Here is an 18,699-nt window from a genome sequence, read left to right as displayed (position 1 = left end):
AACGCTCACTATTACATTTTTAGTAGGATTAATTCTGCTTTCATAGACAGAAATAAGAGTAATGTCAGATTGTCAACTTTGATGGCATTGCTTTTTTACAAACACCATTGAACTCGTCGTACGGAGCTGAAAATCGTGGTCGTGACATCACGGGTAGGAACAATGGAAGTGCTCCATTAAAGCATATTGTTTCCAATAAATACCAGGAATGATGCAGCACAATTCATAGTTTAGTAACTACGTTCGACAGCACTCTTAGCCAACACCGATTGCAGTGTTCCCTGAATCTTTGCCAGGAAGGATGCAGCACAATTCATAGTTTAGTAACTAGGTTCGACAGCACTCCTAGCCAACACTGATTGCAGTGTTCCCTGAATCTTTGCAAAATTCACAAATCAAAAGCAGTCACAACAAAAATTATTGCGCATGCCAGTCATTTGCACCAATGAAATTGCAAAAATGTAATTGTTTGGGTGTGTTCATGCTAAATCAGCTAAGAGCTTTTGACATCTCCCAGTGGAGGACTGAGGAATAATTCAGACCACCTTTTGGCATGCAAATGAAATCTCAGTTGCACTCTTTTCCCGCAATAAGCTTCATGAAATTGTGGGCGTCTTGACCAGGGTTTGAACCCCCTAACTTGGGCACAAGGTAATGGCAAACTTCTCTATTTATCTTAGAGCATGAACCTAAACCTGTAGCAAAGCAGGTAATCTATAATGGGGCTGCAGTGATCCAACTCAACCAGCAGGGGAGGATTCCTCTTTCAGGAACAAATTGAATGTCAAAGTGGGCTGTACTTTTGCTTACCCTCTCTCCAGTCTGTTGCAGGTAAAGAAACCAGGACACGTGCCCTCCCGCAAAGCCCTTCACTCTTTCCATTTGAGCAGAACGAGCACTGAAGAGGAGGGGAGGACAGACTAGCCTCCTTTCCAGCATTCGCTCTGCTCAAGAGGAAAGAGTAGACGGCTTTGCGGGGGTAGTTTGTGTTGGTTTCTTAACCTGTAACAGACTATATATAGCCTTTGCGGAAGTTGTACTTCGGGCAGAATACAACCCACCCGAGTAATGCTAAGTTCCTTTTAATTATGCACTTAGCAGTTACTGGGATTTTGTCCCATTCTGTTGCCAGTTGTCTACCAACCATGAATGTTGGTTGTTGAGCATTTTGTAAGAAATTGCAGGAATGTCTTGTCAATAAATATGAGCAAAATGTAGCTTTCATGTACCATTACTGTTTTGTTTCTTGTATTAGGAACTGTTATAGTACTCAATATTTATTTTGGCTCTAAGAGTCACGGAGCCTCAGAAAGCAAGTGACCAATACCATAAGGGGCATCATGGTGTGGGCCAGTGTGGACCAATGTTGTACTAGTAAAATTTATAGTCTTGTGCGAATAGTGCATTTTGAGTTCGAAGCGAATAGTAGTTTTGCCCGAATATTTTCGATTCGAATATCGAATAGTTTTTCTACGCCTTTCACTACCATTGCATAATACTTGGACGAAAACCCAGCAAAACTTGTGAAGGTTGTTTCACTTGTTTATTTATAAACTAAGTTTAGTCTATCTATATTTATGCCATCCCAAGACACCAGAAGGTCTGGTGTCTTGGGATGGCAAGTAAACGACAGATTTGACATAAGATGAACCCTGTAGAGATGGCCAACTATACCCAAAGGAGTGAATTTACAAATCTTGCTATATAAAATATTCTTCCTTTAATCTCGAGTTAAAAAAGAATAAATCGTGCATGATGAACGCAGGCTGTAAGGGCATCTCTGCCTAACATAGTGTAATACTCTTGCATAACAGTTTAATTTTGAAACTGTTGTGTTTGTGCCGACAACAGCTACTTTTATTACATAGTAGATACACACATTCACATACTTTTCATTTATTTTCGAATACAGTCGGCACAGGTGCTCCATCTCGCTTAGAATGTATGCTTTACTTCTAAGCACGCAATTACAGTATTCATACTTTTCCAAGTGTTTATCGCGGCGGGTTACCCCATTGAGTGCGCTTCTTACCAAGCACCGGTGCGCTGCGGAGAAGCAACACCCGTGGAGCTCGCTTCCGCGGGTATTGCTTCTCCGCAGCGCACCGGTGCTTGGAGAGAAGCGCACTCAACGGGGCTAACCCGCCGCAATCAACACTTCGAAAAACGCAAATAGTGCAGTTCTTCTCGAAGCGAATACCGAATAGTGTATTATTCGGAACTACTATTCGAAATTTCGAATATTCGCACAACTCAAAAATTTAAGAACTCTGCTCTTTTTTTTTTTTTTTTTTTTTTTTTTGGGGGGGGGGGGGGGGTTGTTATAAATGGAGTTAGTATCCCTGAATTATGGGGTGTAATACTTTTTTGGTAGTTTTCTTTTTCTATTTTTTTTCTGCTCCTGGACAAGAAAATTGGAATCCAGATTCTATCTGTAAGTGGATTAGGAAGTTAGGACATATTTGATTTTTAAGTTTTTGTTCAGAATCTTACGGTGAAACAAACAGCCAGCTTGAGTGTGACGGCTACACTGGGCTGCCATGGAGACAGGGGCAGCTATGTAACATGGTGTTTGTACTGCGCCACATTCGGCGTGCTCAGTCGCACAAGCATTCTAAAGAACGAAGGCAAGTTGCTCCTAATTTACTGCTTTGCTCTGTAGGTATACAATACTTAAAACAAAAGTGACTGTGCATTAACAAAGTTTACGGCAGAAACGCAAGTTCAACCATGGTGGATTAAAAAAAAAAAAAAAGAAACATTAATTGTTGGTGCAGTGTGTGGTTGTGGCTGCATCGTCATACTCTTTTTTTGTTTTTGCTCCTAAACAAGAAAATTGGAATCCAGATGCTATCTGCAAGTGGATTAGGAAGTCTGCTGCATCCTGCGATCGAGTGGCAGTGTGGCAACTGGTTATATCGCATGAGATTCACTCGCCATACAACCACTTGCTCGAGGGTGTTCTGGATTGGTCGTGTCTTATGCACGGGCCTTGTTTTCTGATAAGTTTGATGTCTTCATCGGAGAACATGTGATGGCCGCTGCTGCATAGTGTGTGGCGTGCAGCATGTACTGTCCACCCCCTGTTCCAGCAGGCAGACTGCGCACAAGCAGCAATTACACAGCATAATTTTTCAATCGCATCCTTTGTGGAGAGACCAGCAGAAGCCAGCAACCCTAAATTTGGTTTGTAGCTTGCTGGCCTAAGGTTATAAGAGCAAGGCTTCTATTTGGTGCTTGGAGTCCACTTTATTCCGAAGTTTGTACAGCAAACATCATCGACCCACATTTTCAACTTCACGTGTTTTGTAATCTCACGAAAATGCATATCCGAGTTGCAACACACATCGTTTGTTCAACCCACAGCACAAGTCATGCTTGATATTGCAAAACAAAGCCAATCTTTCACAATTTGTGTCGGGAGCAACAAGTCTAAAAACTTCATACTTTTTTGCGTGATTTAAAAGGATAACATACAAATTTATATAAAAAAGTTATGCTGAGTCAACTGCGACAACATAGCAGAAAACGCAGCAGGCAGCACTACTTGACGGCCAAGTCAGCAGCGAAAAATCACAGGAAAAGAAATGTCTGCACAAAAGTGACATCATTTCCAGTGTTCCTTCAGCAAGAGCTAACCCGCTGCGGTTGCTGAAAATGCTACCACCAGCTCCTGAACTGGTGGTAGTATTTTTGATATTGGTTTTAGTAGTTATTGTGGCATCCCTTTGATACGACACAATATTTATTTTGCCTTTGGATATAACGCATTCTAAAGTTCACACAAGCCAATAAGGCTTGTGCTTGGGGTGCAACAGATGGCACTTCTTTTAATGCGAAAGCATGAACTGGGTCCCATGGAGTGAACTGGCGCTATCAGCTTTTGAAGCCGCGCCAAACAGCTTCTAAATTCCCCTGTCCGATGGAGCGAAGCCTGTAGTCTGTAGCAGCGAATTGATGGATTGACTCCCATTGGCTGGCGTGCGGCATAGTTCCAAGGAATGCCACCCGACTGCTATGGTGCAGCAGCCCGGCTGCCGATAGGAAGGAGAGGGTGGCCGGGCTCTGCAGAGCGGCCGGCCACAGAGCCCGCCCGGGCAGCATCCGCACAGGCTGCCCGACTGGGCTCCGCGCGGCACGCAGCTTGGAGGAATACACTACGCTACATATACGAATGGTTTCGCATTCTGACACGTTCGCAGTCTTAAGTGTTTATTTTTTTTTTTTTTTTTACTATGGCTATACTTTGTTCCACTAAAATTATATTAGGCATTTGTTTTGGTTAAACTTTTGAGTGGAATTACCCTTTAACAATACCTCCCAGGCACGTAGCCAGGATTTTGTTTTTGGGGGGGGGGGGGGGGGGGGGGGGGGGGGGGCTGCCTGCCCATGACAAAATGCTGTATGAGGGGAAGGGAGGAGAGGAGGGTCCCAGCAAAATGGAAGATTTCGAGGGGGGGGGGGGGGGGCCATGCCCCCCCCCCCCTTCCCCCCCCCCCTGGCTACGTGCCTGATTCCTCCAAGTGTTCTGGGACAGGTGTGCTGTCTCTATTTTATCCTGACATAGCTTTTTTTTTTCTACTTTTGTGTCTCAAAACCCATGCAAGCCCTCTTTCTTTGCTTCAGTGCGCCTGGTAGAAGTTTCTGCTTTCGACCGCAAATCTCTCATCGAGCCTTTTGTCTACCTGGTGTCCAAGATCAACCCCCCTCCGAGTAAGTAGGGTGCACAAAGTTTGCACTTTTTGAGCACTACTATGACATTTCACCCAGCGCTGAAGTTTGAAGTTTTGCATTACGTCGCATGGAGTAACCGCATGGGCTCCATGCACGAGTGTAGGAAAAAATGACCCCGGAAAAAATGGCCCCGGAAAAAATAGCATCGGAAAAAAAGTCCCCGGACAAAATGTCCTCGGAAAAAAAGGCCCCAAGTGGGAAGTAGGAAAAAATGTCTCCAAAGGATTCTCTATCTCTGGGTCTCCCTGATCCTCAGGGCCTTAGGGCAGTTCGGTCATATGTCCTTGGGAAAAAAGGCACACTGTGGCAAGTAGGAAAAAACATTCCCATCAAATAAGGAAATATACGATTCCCCAAGGTACACATCGCGTGGTAGAGGTGGAGGTGCGGGCGGGCGGGCACTTATAGTTCCACTTTTAGGGGCGAAGCTCCTTAGGGTCTAGCCTTGTCCGTCCGTCCGGCGTCCGTCCTCACATAAAAAGAAAAAATGTTTGCGCAGTCGACAGGATTCAAACCTGTGCGGGGAGACCCCAATGGATTTCTAGTCCCATCGCCTTAACCACTCAGCCACGACTGCAGGACAAGTAGGGGGCTCTTAGATAAGAGCTGGGGTTTCTGTCATGGATGAAACATTGCATGTAGCCGCTCAACGTCTATACAGGAGAGGGCGCTACGGTCAAATGCGTATATAATCGCGTTAAACTTTGCGTGCATTGGCTCAACGTTTATAGACAAGAGGGCACTGCGGTCAAATGCTCAAATGCATATATAACCACGTTCCATACCACACATTCTCTTTCTGACATGTACCGTTGACTTAAGCGGTGGAGATGCATTCCCACGGCTTCTAGCGGATCCAAGCTAATCTGCTAGAAGAACCACTGGCTCTGCATTTCACCGACCATAAAGCAGTAATAATGAAGTCGAAACACAACCCGGAACTCATCACTACCTATGAGCAATAAAAAAAAATCGGCACCATCAGCATCACCTATGAACAATAAAATCTGTATCATCAGCACCACCAGAGCTTCACCCTAATCAACATCATTCACCACGTGGAGATGCGGTCATTGTTTGTAGATGAGGAAGCTCGATGAAGTCTTCGCTTTTGTTATTTTGAGGCACGCACAAACAACTTTAAAAAAAGAAAAAAAAAATTGCTTTTGTCTATTTGCTTTTACTTGTATTTGGCGGGAATATCAGGACGTTCAATTTTGTTCTGCTACCTCCCGTTTTGGGTTGTCTCTACTACCTATCGAGGAAGGCACCTGCTAACACGCTTGATAGATTTTTAAAACAGTCGGTAGTGCAGCGCGCAACAACACAACGCTCGGAGTTGGTAATAACGTAATCTTGCAAGGGTACGCTGGCGGCGCTGCCGATTTTACCCGTCCCAGAATTGCCTCAATTGGCCACGGTGGCGCTGATGATCAACTGATGGTAGCACTTTCTGGAACCCTGTCCAGAGCCTATTGATGGTTCAAGAAGGTCAAACCTTGTGCGTAACTGTTGTCCTGTCATCATTTTGGCAGTTGTTGAGCTGTTGTCGTGTGCGGGGTCATCCGATATGCCACCAAGAAGTTATGGCATGCCTTTTCCATGATCAGCCGTGACTTCAGGTTTGCGTTGACAGACTTGTTAAATTTTTACAGCGGAGCTGTTAAGGCCTAGGTTCCAGTATCGTTTCCGCGGGCAAACAAATGTCAACACAAAACTCTGGACAGCTGCCGCCATCTATGAGCAACGGCGGCAACGTTTCCATCCTTTCCACTTCGGTTTTCACCAGAGTGGAAAGGCTGAATTTCTCTAGGCGTCGTCCTACAAGCCTTCCTTGAGGTCATCCTTGATGTCGTCCCTGAGGTCGTCCTAGGCGTTGTCCTCTAGGGGTCGTCCTCGAGGTTGTCCTAGAAGTCGTCCTTGAGGTCATCCTAGACGTCGTCTTTGAGGCCGTCCTCTAGGCGTCGTCCTTGAGGTCGTCCAAGAATTCGTCCTTTAGGTCATCCTAGACATCGTCCTCTAGGCATCATCCTAGTCATCATAAAGATAACAGCTTCGCTGGTCTTCCTTCTTCACCAGAGAGGAAAGGCTGAAAGATTTTTCCACTAAGTCTTTCTGCCGCACCGTTCGTTGCTGGATGGTTTGGGGGTGACAATGACTGCTGCACTCCGTTTTTTTGTCATGAAATCCAGGAATTCACTTGATCGAAACAGCGGGCCATAGCCTGTCACAAGCCTTTCTGGCAGTCCAGATTTTGTAAAGAGAGTTAGAAACACTCATATAGTGGCTGCCGAAGTCGTCGAGGCTAGAGTTCCTGTATAGGCTCCCTACGGGAGCCAGAGTTGCGCATTTGTTTTCCCTGCGCCGCCACGCCGCCATTCGCTGAGATCAATCACGTGAGGAGCAAAGCATCCGCGCCGTGCAAGAAAGCCACCTTTACGCTCGCTGCGCCGACGTTTCTCGCGCCCCGGCGTATGTTCTCGTGCTTTCCGCCTCCTTTTCCTCCTCTCCTCTTTTCCACGCGCGGCGGCACGCGCGGCGCCGCTATTCGCAAAATGTAGTCACGTGCGGAGCAAAGCATCCAGGGCGTGCGGGAAAGCCGCCGCTACGGCTAGTCGCCGAGGCTGAATGCGCAACTCTGCTACCGTAGGTAGCTATATACAGGAACTCTACCGCGATCTGCCCGACAGTGCCCTCACCGGCGTGCTTGCACATCGTAGTACTCTCACGGCCGCCGGACAGCAAACCTCCCCATTCTATACCTGTTTTCACCTTAAGAAAAAAGTGGGTGTGTCCCTCTCGTCGCATGCTTATTGGTCGCATGCCGTCGCACATATTATTCCGTTCTGCAAAGTAGTTGCAATAAAAGTTTGCTCTCTGGGACGCGAGCGTTATTGAAGCTTAGATAAATTTGTTATTCTCAGTAGGATAAATAATATACCTCCTTAGTACGCGTGTATTCACGTAATTCAGCGCCTCACAAGATCTGAGGATCGATGTTCGTAGCCAGCCGGCCAGCCGTTGTCGCTCGCCTTCCAAAATGGCGACTCCAACAACTCTGACTGATCGGACCGTGTTGTCAGCACTCTTTCTTAAAGGGACACTGACACCCCCCCAAATTTTGTTTTAATTTTTTGCCAGGCGCTTCATTATGGTGTCGGAGGACTACCCAATTAATATTTTGCAACAGAGTAGCGTATTTTTTTAATAAAGCCAAAAGACACAACTGCTCGAAACCGAAACCGAAACCCGACGGAGGTCGGAGAAGTGGAGAGAAGAGAGTGAGCGGCGGAAGTCACGTGGCTACACCCGACCGTGTGCTTTTTTTTTTTCTCCTTCCCGGTAGCAGACGACATGCGGCGTACGGGAACTGTTCGCCGTGGGATTCTTTTGCAGTTATGTATGTTCCGCTCGACGTTCTGTACTCCAAGATGAGTTGTTGTGTACATTGAGGAGTTGGAGATGAGTAGTGAGTGCCCGTGGTGAATTTTGATCGGCTCCGAAAAGAATACACCCAAGATGTTGCGTGAAGAGCTGGCTCACATGTCCTGCGTCCGAAACAGAAGTGGCATTGTGCGACAGAGTTTCCGAAAGATCAACGGGATCGGGACCAATGGCTGGCTGCAATTCCTGTAGACCATTTACGGGCACCTCGGAAAGCGGACGCTGATTTATATGCTCCTTGCATTTTGTGGAAAGTGATTACATTGAGTTCGCAGGTGTCAAAAAGGAAATCCCATACCATTTAATTCAGCGACGTGTCGTCCACAACATTTGTTTCTTATTTCTTTTTTTTGTTTCTTCAATGATAATTGTAAAAAAAAAAGAAATGTAAACATAAAAAAAAAATATTTGAAAAAAACAAAAACAAAAGTTTCACGAGGGATCGAACCCGGTCCTACCGCGTGCGAAGCGGACGTCTTTCCTACTGAGCTACTGGGGCATACCAAACTGGGGTCTCTCTCCTTGGTGATAATTCAGCCAATAAACTGTAACTTGGAAAGTTTGCTGCCGATTTTCCTCTAGCAAAAGCACTCCCGGGTCGAAGTCGGGATGCACCACGCATTGGCGACATTCTCACCTAGTAAAGAAATCGTACGCGTGCATATTCAACTCGAAGTAGACACGTCGTGCTTGACGTTTGCGCGAGCGATGTCTTCAGCCACGAGAAGGGAGCGACGGCTCGGCGACGTCTTCGTGCAAATCGGCTTGGTGGTCGGGCGTGTCGTACAAGATGAATACCAATTCTTTTGATTAGTCCCAAATTTCTCTTTTAAAAGCAGACAAAATTCGCCGGTACCGCGAACGACAGTTCTGAAATAGAGGTCCCACGCCCGTCGTCCGCTGCCATCGCCGTCCCTGCGAGTCCCACGATACGCGAAACGACGCACGCACAGAATGCTTCCGGTTGTCTGTGGAACTTTTTTTTTCAATCAACGTATTTGCAGCTTTTTAGAAGCCACAAAAAATGGGTTTCATATTTTTTTCTATTTTTAATACTGAGTGTTTGCCTTCAGTGACCCACGACTTTGATTAAATTTGGTGGTCGCATCGATACCTTAGAAAACGGCCCGTGATCGCGGAAAAGAGAGTGAGCGAGACTCGAACCGGCCAGTTCTTGATCGGCGGTTTTCGGGCGGAAAGAAACCGAATTTCGAGCCGCAAATTCTGTTCTGGGTAGTTGAGCTCTCATATGTCACGTACAACTAAAAACCTCGGCGAGCATAAATACCCTGTCAGTGTCCCTTTAAAGACGTTTCCCCTCGGGTGTACTACAAACGTCACGCAAGTGGAAATGTCCTGTCGAGCCACACAAGGCAGTGTGTTTTGAACGTTTATTCTTGGATGCGGCGGCAGGTGGAAGTCGTAAAGCTCACTGCCGCCGCAACGGGGATCAGTGTTAGCTCGGTCTATGAGATCAAGCGTGGCTTCAAACGTGCCAACGGAGCTGTGAACTCTCCTTCAAAGAAGCACCCGAAATTCGCTGAGAAAAGGAAGAGGATTTCAAATCACGACGCGTGAACTTTGATGGCTGTCAGAAGCTGCCTGCACAATTTCTTCCGTCGGGGGGAGATCCCAACGTTGAAGAAAATCGCCGCTCGTCTCCAGGAAGACGACGTGTTGGCGTCCTGTTCTGGGACTACCCTGTATCGTCTGCTGAAGGACATGGATTTCGAGAAACAGAAACGGAATCGCAACTCCTTCCTAATTGAGAGAGATGACATCGTCGAGTGGAGGCGGCAGTATTTGATGGCAATCGGAAAGCACAGAGCCCAGAACTGCAAGATCTACTTCCAGGACGAGACTTGGGTGAACGCCGGCCTCACAGTTGACAAGGTGTGGACTGACAGCACCATAAAGTCAGCAAGGCAAGCCTTCATGTCTGGACTGACGACCGGGCTAAAGGCTCCTTCTGGAAAAGGTGAAAGAGTGATTGTCACCCACGCAGGTAGTGACACTGGCTTCGTGTCCGGTTGCCTGGACGTGTTCCATGGGAAGAAAAAGGGGGACTACCTCCATGAAATGGACTCGAACAGGTTTGAAGCTTGGTTTCTTCATCTGCTGGACCACATCGAGCCTAACAGCGTAATTGTTATAGACAACGCGCCTCGTAGGAACTCTAGTCAAGGCTATGGGTACTATCTCGGGCCATTTTGGGTATGCATCAATGAACAGCAAGAAATTCCTTTCTTGAAAGGATCCTGCAAAGTCTGCATGCAAGCATTGCCATTTCTTTTTTGGGTAGTATTCCCACGGGTGTATGGGAACTTTGGGTACCTCGTTGCCCAATTCCTGGTGTGGTCGACAACTTTGGACCATCGTTTCGATGTCATGATCCAAAAGCGGCCACCCCACATAGTGTCGTGCCAGTCCCTTCATCTTTGTCATCCCCTCATAACCTTGATGCAAGTCATTCAAAACATGTTTTCGGTACCTCGAAGGTATGATGATGCGTGTTCCCCACATTAAGCATTCATGCTCCACGGTTAGTTCCGTTCTGCAACGGAAGTAAAGCTTGAGGTCATCGGATTTTACTTGTTTTGGCCATCCTTCCATGGTGAGTCTTAAAACTTTTGACAACACAGTGTCTTTTCGGGTCTTTCCACTGATCTGCTTACCGTAAATACCGAGCAAGTGCCCACTCAAAATTTTAAGATAATCACGAAAAAATAGGGGATGGGCACTGGTGAGGTCATCAATTTTACATATATATATGTACTGTGCATATTTTTTCAGATGTTTCAAATTTTGGGGGTGGGCACTACGTCCTGTATGGGTGGTTGCACAGTATTCTACGGTTTTTCAGTGGGAGTGCTTGAAACTTTTCTAGACTGAGACATTTTATTTCGGTCATTCTTGTAGTTTCTGATTTTGTAGCACCCTTGTCAGTCGTTGGGAGTCTTGACAGCGTGTCTGCGACAACATTCTTATCGGTTGACACATACTTTATGTCAAAGTGATATCCTGATCGCCCATCACTGCATTCTTGCTGCAACCGTGCCTTGGATGCCCTTACTGGGATTGAAAATCGATACCAGGGGTTTGTGGTCTGTCCACAGCATGAAGTGCTGTCCCAACAAATACTGGTAAAATTTCTTTTATGTCTTCAACTAGGCTCACACTTCTTTGTCACTCTGAGGGTAGTTTCGCTCACCTTTGGAGAGCATTCTTGACATGAAGGAGATCGGCCTCTGATGCTTGTTGGGTAGTATGTGTTGAAGTACTGCACCAATGCCATGGCTCGAAGCATCACAGTGCAGTTACAGAGGAATTGCAGTTGCTTCTTCGCTTCGTTGAAGGCTCTCTGGCATGATTTCGACCATTCCCATTTTCAATCTTTTTGCAGCAGTTTATGTAGCGGATGTAGGATGTCGGCTGTGTCACTGATGAAATTTCTGTAGTAGTTGAGCTGTCCCAGAAATGCTTTGAGTTCTTTTTGGTTTTATGGTGTCTTCGCTTATAGGATCACCCTCACTTCCTTAGTGTTTGGGTGGATTCCTTGCTTGTTTACGACATGTCCTAGGTACTCGATGGAGTCCTGCATGGAGCAGCATTTTTTCTTTCCCAAGGGAAGGCCATGTTCCTCGAGTTTTTGCAGTACGATGTCCAGATTTTGCAGGTGATATGATCATTCTTGCCCGTTACTACACCACAATGTCATTCTGAAATACACCTGTGTACGGCAAGTTCCCAACAAGTTCTTTGGTGACGCGTTGGAAGATAGTTGATGCTGGGGTTATTCCAAATGGCACTCTGTTCACCTGGTAGGGCTCCCTTTGTGTGGACCTTCACAAAGAGATCTTCAGTCTTCGGTAGTGGGTATCTGTCTGGCTTCGAGGCTGGGTTGAGTGTAACATTGTAATCCCCGCGTACGCGCACTTATCCATTTGCCTTCATCCCTGGAACGATTGGAGTCGCGCACTCACTCCTCATCGCAGGAGTGATTATGTGCTTTTTCTCAAGACGATCCAGCTCCTCTTCAATCTTTTGTTTGAGGGTGTATGGAACTGACCTTGGTCTGAGAAACTTTAGTTGAGCATCTTCATTTACGCGGAGTTTCACGGCGTAGTCCTTCAGTTCTCCCAGACCTTCAAAGATGGGATCGTGTCTCTGTAGCACACTTGCGAGAGTTAAGGTTTCTGCATGCACATTCTGTACTTCCTTCCAGTTCACTTGAAAGTCCTGAAGCCATGTCCTTCTCAGTATGGGAGGTCCCCCATTTTTCACCACATGGATTTCATGACGCTTGACTTGCCCGTTATCTGCATCTCCACTTGAACCATTCCCTCTGGAACGATAGGCTTGCCGTTGTACGACTTCAGCGTTATTCCTAAAGGTTTCAACTGGATGCCTGGAAGAATTTCTTGAAAGGTCCCCAGGTTTATCTCAGTCACGGGTGAGCCTGTGTCGACCTTCATTTGAAGAGGTTTGTTGCAAACCTCTGCAGTTGCTGTGATGGGTCTCAGGTAGCTTGAGTCAATGAAATAAAACGGAGTTTCGTGTCCCGAGTCCCGAGTGGTGACATGGTTGGCAAAGTGTGGTTTATCCTTCCTTTTTGATCTTGGTGATCACATCTCCTGTCGTGGCAGACCATTTGGAAGTGTCCTCTTCTTCCGCATATTTTACAAGTCTTTTTTCTTGCAAAGCTGTTTTCAGGGCCGACATTGTTCTTTCTGCGGTGGTGACATGGGGTCCTGCTTGTGCAAGATTTTCCTTTACCTTCGCTTTCCTTTTTCGGAAGTGACATCTTGTATTTCCGCCCTTGTGCCATACGATTGACATCTTGTTGGGTCTCGATCTCGCTCCTTATTTCCTTCGCATCCTTCATCGCTACCTCTATCAAAGTGGCAAGATCCATCGCTGTCTTGAATGTCAGCGTTGGTTCAGCCAGTAGCTTTTCGAGAATATTTCCGTTCTTTCTCGAAGTCTTTTCTCGAAGTCAGTCATGGGAGGGAAACACCGAAGTTGCATTGCAGCGAAAGCTTTTTGGGCGCAGCTACATAGTCTGCTGTGGTTTCAGATTCCAGCTGCTTCCGGTGATGGAATTTGTAGCGTTCAGCCGTTTCATTGGGCGTCGGGTCGATCTGGCCCTGCACTAGTTGAACAATCTGTACGTACGTCTTGGTGCTTGGTTTGGCAGATGCAGCCAAGTTCTATATTTGTCCGTACATTTCTCTTCCAACTATAGAGAGAAGAACATTGGCTCACTTTAATTCCGGAATGTCATTCGCAGCAAAGACCACTTCGATCCTTTCGCTGTACAAAGACCATGATTTCGATTTCTGATCGAACTCTTCAATGTTCCCGATGCAAGGCATTCTTTGGGTTTGAGATTGGGCATCACTCACGTTACCACTGCCTCCTCTCTCTCCTTTGTTCAGAGGTCGCTCAGTTGTTTATATCCATCTTCGTTACATGGATCCCATCCTCGTCACATTTTGATGTGCCGGTTAATTTGGGATAATGCAAGTATATATTTATTTAATTGTTTAGGTTACAATCGGTTTGTGTTGCTAGAACCGTCTTGTCTGGTCTGCGACCGCACCAAGTCTGTGGCTTCCAGGCATCCCTTGCTTCTCTATGGCTTGCTGCTGGGCTCTCCCCTTTCGATGTCTCAGGTTGTATCTGCCATTGTTTGGGCTCAATAGGTCGTGTTCGCTGTGCACCGCGAACACGCACATAATACACAGCACATGCCAGGAGCATTTTACAATGCTCTCGCCAATGCAGTAGCAGTCTTGAATGCAGTTAACAGTTTATTCTTAGCTTTGTTATGTAGCTCAAAACTTCTGCCCTGCCATCAGTTGCCTTTCCCACGTTCAGGTTGCGCCTAGCCTCCTTTCCAGTTTTTCCCAGTGTCTATCTTTTTCTTTACTTGCTCCCAGGTTTGATCATGTTATAGATATAGTCAGAAGCTTGCCAGTTTGCTTAGTAGTTTTATTTCAGATACTTGGAAGGCTGCACTGGCAGTTCTGTATGAAGAACAAATCAAATTTCCGAAGACCCCCTATTTGATCTAAACTGTCCATGGTAACACTTTCGAGTATTCCTTTAATTCTCTCCTCCCCCTGGTTACCACTGACTTGCTGCCTCTCATTGTAGCAGTTATCTGCTGTAAACAGTTTATACAGCAGAGCTGTTAAAGGGGCACTGACACCCCAAAGGTCTATTTTTTTTATTGTCTAAATTGATGCACGTTGTGGTCATAAACAAGCAAAAAAAAAAACGCATCGCGAAAAAAAATTTTCCCACGCGCGCACGCCTTTTTATTTTTGACGTTCTCCTCTCCCGCTTTTTGCCTCCTCACTTCTTTTGATTCGTGACGTCAAGAATCATGAAATTTAGAAGCTTCGTAGGCGACATTTCTCTAACATATAATAACGGCAATCGTAAAACATATTTTTTAACACAATTGCGAATGCCTATGGCCCTCCTTTTTGAAATACCAAAAATCGGAGTCCGTTGCGATGTTACCTTCTGCATTTTTATCCTTCCTCGGAAAACATGGCGGCGCTTGATGTATGTAGAGAGGGTGATCAGTGAATCGGGGAATTGGACAAAGTGGTCTTTTTTAGGTGCCCGACGACCTCTCAAACTTCGAAAAGGAAATCATCAAACAGTCAAAACAACTGGGTTTGGTGTCCGTGTATCGTAGTTTTGGTTGTGACACAGTCGGGGCACCGTCGTCGGCTCGAAGCGATAGGCAGCGTGGCACCCACGCAGGAAACAGGCTTTCTGGTACGGTGGTTCCCTCGACGCCGGCGCCCGGCGCCCTTCTCCCGCTGTCACCTCCTCGCTTTCGGAGCGGAGGCGCAAAAGAAACTGGACTCTCAGGAGCCCTCAAATGTTGACGTCACTCCACTGGCGCGGATCGCGGGGGAACTTCAAATTCGACATTTGGAAATTGTTTTTTTACTTCACAAATACTAAATTCCCAAGTTTCGAATTTTGAGGGTAATGTCCAGGCATCGTTTTCAATCCTTTCATACAATAAAAAAAAATATGGTTTTGATGTGTCTGTGCCCCTTTAAGGGCTAGTTTCCCCAGGATCGTGTCCCCTCAAAGGAATGTCGACACAACACTCTGGACAGCTACTGCCATCTATGAGCGACTGTGGCAAGCCATGCATCTGGTTGTTGCCGCCACTCATAGACGGCTGCCTTTTCACTCTGGCTTGCCGACTTGCGGCCGGCCAGTACTTTCCATTGTACAACTCAGCTGGCGTTCCTTCTTCACCAGAGTGGAAAGGCTGAAAGTTTTTTTTACTTTTTTTTTATATTTCTCGTTCATACTGCTGAATTACATGCCATGAGGGTACCTGTGCAAGATACTTATACATAATATATACTACACCCTGTATAGGTATTTCCTCCTTACACCAAATTAATTAACAAAGTTTGCCCAAAGAGACATTACAAAAGGGAGTAAGTAAGACAAATAAAACAAAATGTAAACTTAAAGAAAACTAGACAATACAGTGGAATACAGAAATGCAATTCTATTGAGTTGATTGTAAAGTCATGTCTCGTTAAAATTGACATTTCTGTTTGGCCCAAAAATTGCCTTTAATGGGAGTTGTCCATAATAAGACAAAAATGAATGTATACACCCAGTTTTTCCCCGAAAATTGTGTCTATATAGCATGGTATTCATATTTAGGGGGTCCATATTAATGAACCATGACATAGTAGAATTATTACTAGCATTATTTATACATGCTGCCTTGGGGATGTGGAGAGTAGTTAAAAGCTTATGTGGAATTATAGTGTATTCTCTTGTAGTACCTTTATGTTACCTGGGTCTAAGAAGCAATTTAGGTATTAAAAAATGACAGATATCTCTGGTGAGTATGTGGAGGGTGAAATCTTGAGGTTTCAAATCATGTGCCAAGAAAATAAGTATCAAATCAGTGATGGTGCAATTGCTTGTCAATTAATTGCTATATTTTTTCAGTGAAATGTCATTTTTGATCATATTTCAAGTTAATAGCGAAAATTATAGAAAAGTGGGAACGCTCTCAACAAAACAATAATGACATTGAGCCTAGGTGTACCTCTCTTTCTTGAACACCACCACAACTGAATATTGGTTTTTCTGAGCACCGTCTTGGAGCTTGTTCTACTCCTGACCATAGGACCTCAGTTGTTGCTTTTCTTTTTAAAGATACCCTCTCGTGAATTATTTGTGTATCTCCATGCAGGCAAATCAACATTCCCCCAGCTGGGCCGCAAAGGCAAGGCCGGCAGCATTACCTTGGAGCTATGATGGGCCTGACTTGCCTGTCCTGGACAAGCCCTGATCTCAGTCTATCCCCACAACTCACATTTTCGTGCACCTCTAGGTTGTAGATCCTCCAGGAAGTAACTACCGTATATACGCGTGTAATGGCCGCAGGTATTTTTTTATGATTTCGGGCTAGAACTAGGGGTGCGGTCATTACACGGAGAAAAATGGAAAAGTTTTTTGGAAATCATTTTTTTTTCCGCCAAAAGTTTCACTACTTGCCTTCATTAAATGGAACTACTCACATGCCTTGGTAGAACAAGAAAACATTTATGGGTATTGCATAGACAGGCGTGCAAAGTCCTTTTCACTCCTCCGTAGTAGATTACTCATTTTTGGAACTTGTCTCGGCGTCTCGTCGGCGTCGACACCGAACTTTCGCGCGGCTTTCGCGCGGCTGCTTTTTTGCTGTTGTCTTGAGCAAAGGCAATAACTTTGAGTTTAAAGTCGGCTGTGTAACTTGTGTACTTCCCCATCCAGAAGCCTGAAGTGGGTGACAGCGGTAAACCGGGGGTGCTCGCAAACACAAAGAGATGCACTGTGTCTAGTTCGAGATTGTTTGAGATGAAGCGAGAGGCATAAACAGACGGGGCAGAGTGCCTCAATGTTGTTGGCTGCTGCAGCCGGGTAGGCACCATCTGCCGGCAGTACTTAAAAAAAAAATGGCTGCACCAAAGATTTTAAAATTGTAGGTGTGGCCTATACACGGGTAATTTTTAAATATAGTTTTTTCGGCTTTTTTTTTTTTGTTTAAAGTTAGGGGTGCGGCCATTACACGCGTATATACGGTAAGTTGGGTAGTGAGCCGCGATTCAGCATGCAGCTATGCAAAGCAAATTGACTTTTTATGTCTTGCTAAAACGTGCACTTTATAGCAGCATTGAAGCCTCACTTATAAAATTGCAAGTGGTCATGCACGGGTGTCTTTTTGTGTAGTGCTTCCCAAGTGTCGAAGAAGAAGTGATTTTAATTGTAAAAGGACATTCTGTGTGCTTACTTGACAAGTTGTGATCACTTTCCATGCACTCTGTGTCCCCAGAAATGTAAACATATACTAATTCCGAGTGAAAGATTCAGGAAATGTATTACTCCGCTAGAGGTGGAGGTGGACTACCCAGTGACTGAGTAGAGAATCATCATCTAGGGCAGCCTTTCTAACTGAATGGTGCTTGGTTGCAAGTTTGATATTTATCCTTCTTGTATTTCTAGGCATCTCTTTGCTTCAGTTGAGCAGCTTTTTTTTTTTTGAAGGGTCAGTCTAAATGAAAACTCGCATGTTACAAATAGTTTTGTGCTCTAGTATTGTCATAATTGGGTCATCAGTGCTGAGTGTAAAGGTTATGGGCACATCTAGCAGATTACAAACAAGAAATACAGAATAAGAATGGAAGTGCTAAACTCCTATAAGTATTATATTCCTGTGAATGACCTTGAACTGCTTGCACACCTGCTTGGTATGAATAACTTAATGTACCACACAGTATTCAGACATCTTTTTATTACATAGTACGGTGATCAGCTCTGTCATCGATGTTCAGATGTGTAGGTGGGATGGTTTAAAAATTGGCGGGGGGAAGACATCATCTTGGAAGTTTCTTTTAGGGCGAACCATTAATATTTTTCTTAGAACATGGCAATTTTCCACTTTCTCTCTTACATTTGCTAGGGAAGAGGGAAACAATTCTTTTTTTTTTATGTTTCGGAGAGCAGGATAATCTGCAATAGAAACATGGGACATTTGGAGGACATCATGGGGAGTGCTTGAATTTGGCTTTCATTCTTGTAGCTGTAGAGAAAGGGGAAATCCCCATTTCCTTCTTTCCCATCAGCCGGTCAGCTTTTAGAAAGAATGTTTGTGATTGGCCATATCGATTGGCCATATCCGAACCAACTCTGCGGTCCCTCGTTTTAAAGGAGTAACTTATGCTACCTAATCCAGTCTAAGAAAATGTTTTTAGTCACAATGGACAACACTAATGACTGACTTGTGTTGGCAAACCTTGTAGCTGTTGTCTTTTACTATGTGTTTTATGTGTTGAATGCGTCAGCAGTGCTCCCCTCGTATCGCTGAAAGGTGGTCAACCCCTCTCCTACCTCAGCACGACCGTAAATAAACCTGCGGAGAAATCAGTCGGAGCTGTACTATGTTCCATTACATTTTATCTGCAAATGTTCCATGTC

At 45.3% G+C, this 18,699-nt stretch overlaps 1 protein-coding gene across 2 annotated transcripts in view; it reads left to right on the top strand.

The window, feature by feature from the left end:
• Positions 1–17,765, top strand: part of LOC115311683 (NF-kappa-B inhibitor-interacting Ras-like protein 1) — a 137,462-nt gene extending 119,697 nt beyond the window's left edge. For both annotated transcript variants that reach the window (XM_029970460.4, XM_029970459.4), the window contains exons 7-8: positions 4,627–4,713; positions 16,436–17,765. In XM_029970460.4, the coding sequence (XP_029826320.1) occupies positions 4,627–4,713; positions 16,436–16,500 (152 nt within the window). In that variant the 3' untranslated portion in view covers positions 16,501–17,765. The remainder of the gene's footprint in view (positions 1–4,626; positions 4,714–16,435) is intronic.
• The last annotated feature ends 934 nt before the right edge of the window (positions 17,766–18,699 follow it).

Source organism: Ixodes scapularis, unplaced genomic scaffold, assembly GCF_016920785.2.
Source record: "Ixodes scapularis isolate PalLabHiFi unplaced genomic scaffold, ASM1692078v2 PGA_scaffold9__187_contigs__length_104089568, whole genome shotgun sequence".
Lineage (NCBI taxonomy): Eukaryota > Metazoa > Arthropoda > Arachnida > Ixodida > Ixodidae > Ixodes > Ixodes scapularis.
Note: the sequence above shows the minus strand (reverse complement) of the source record. Positions and strands in the feature narration are given on the sequence as shown.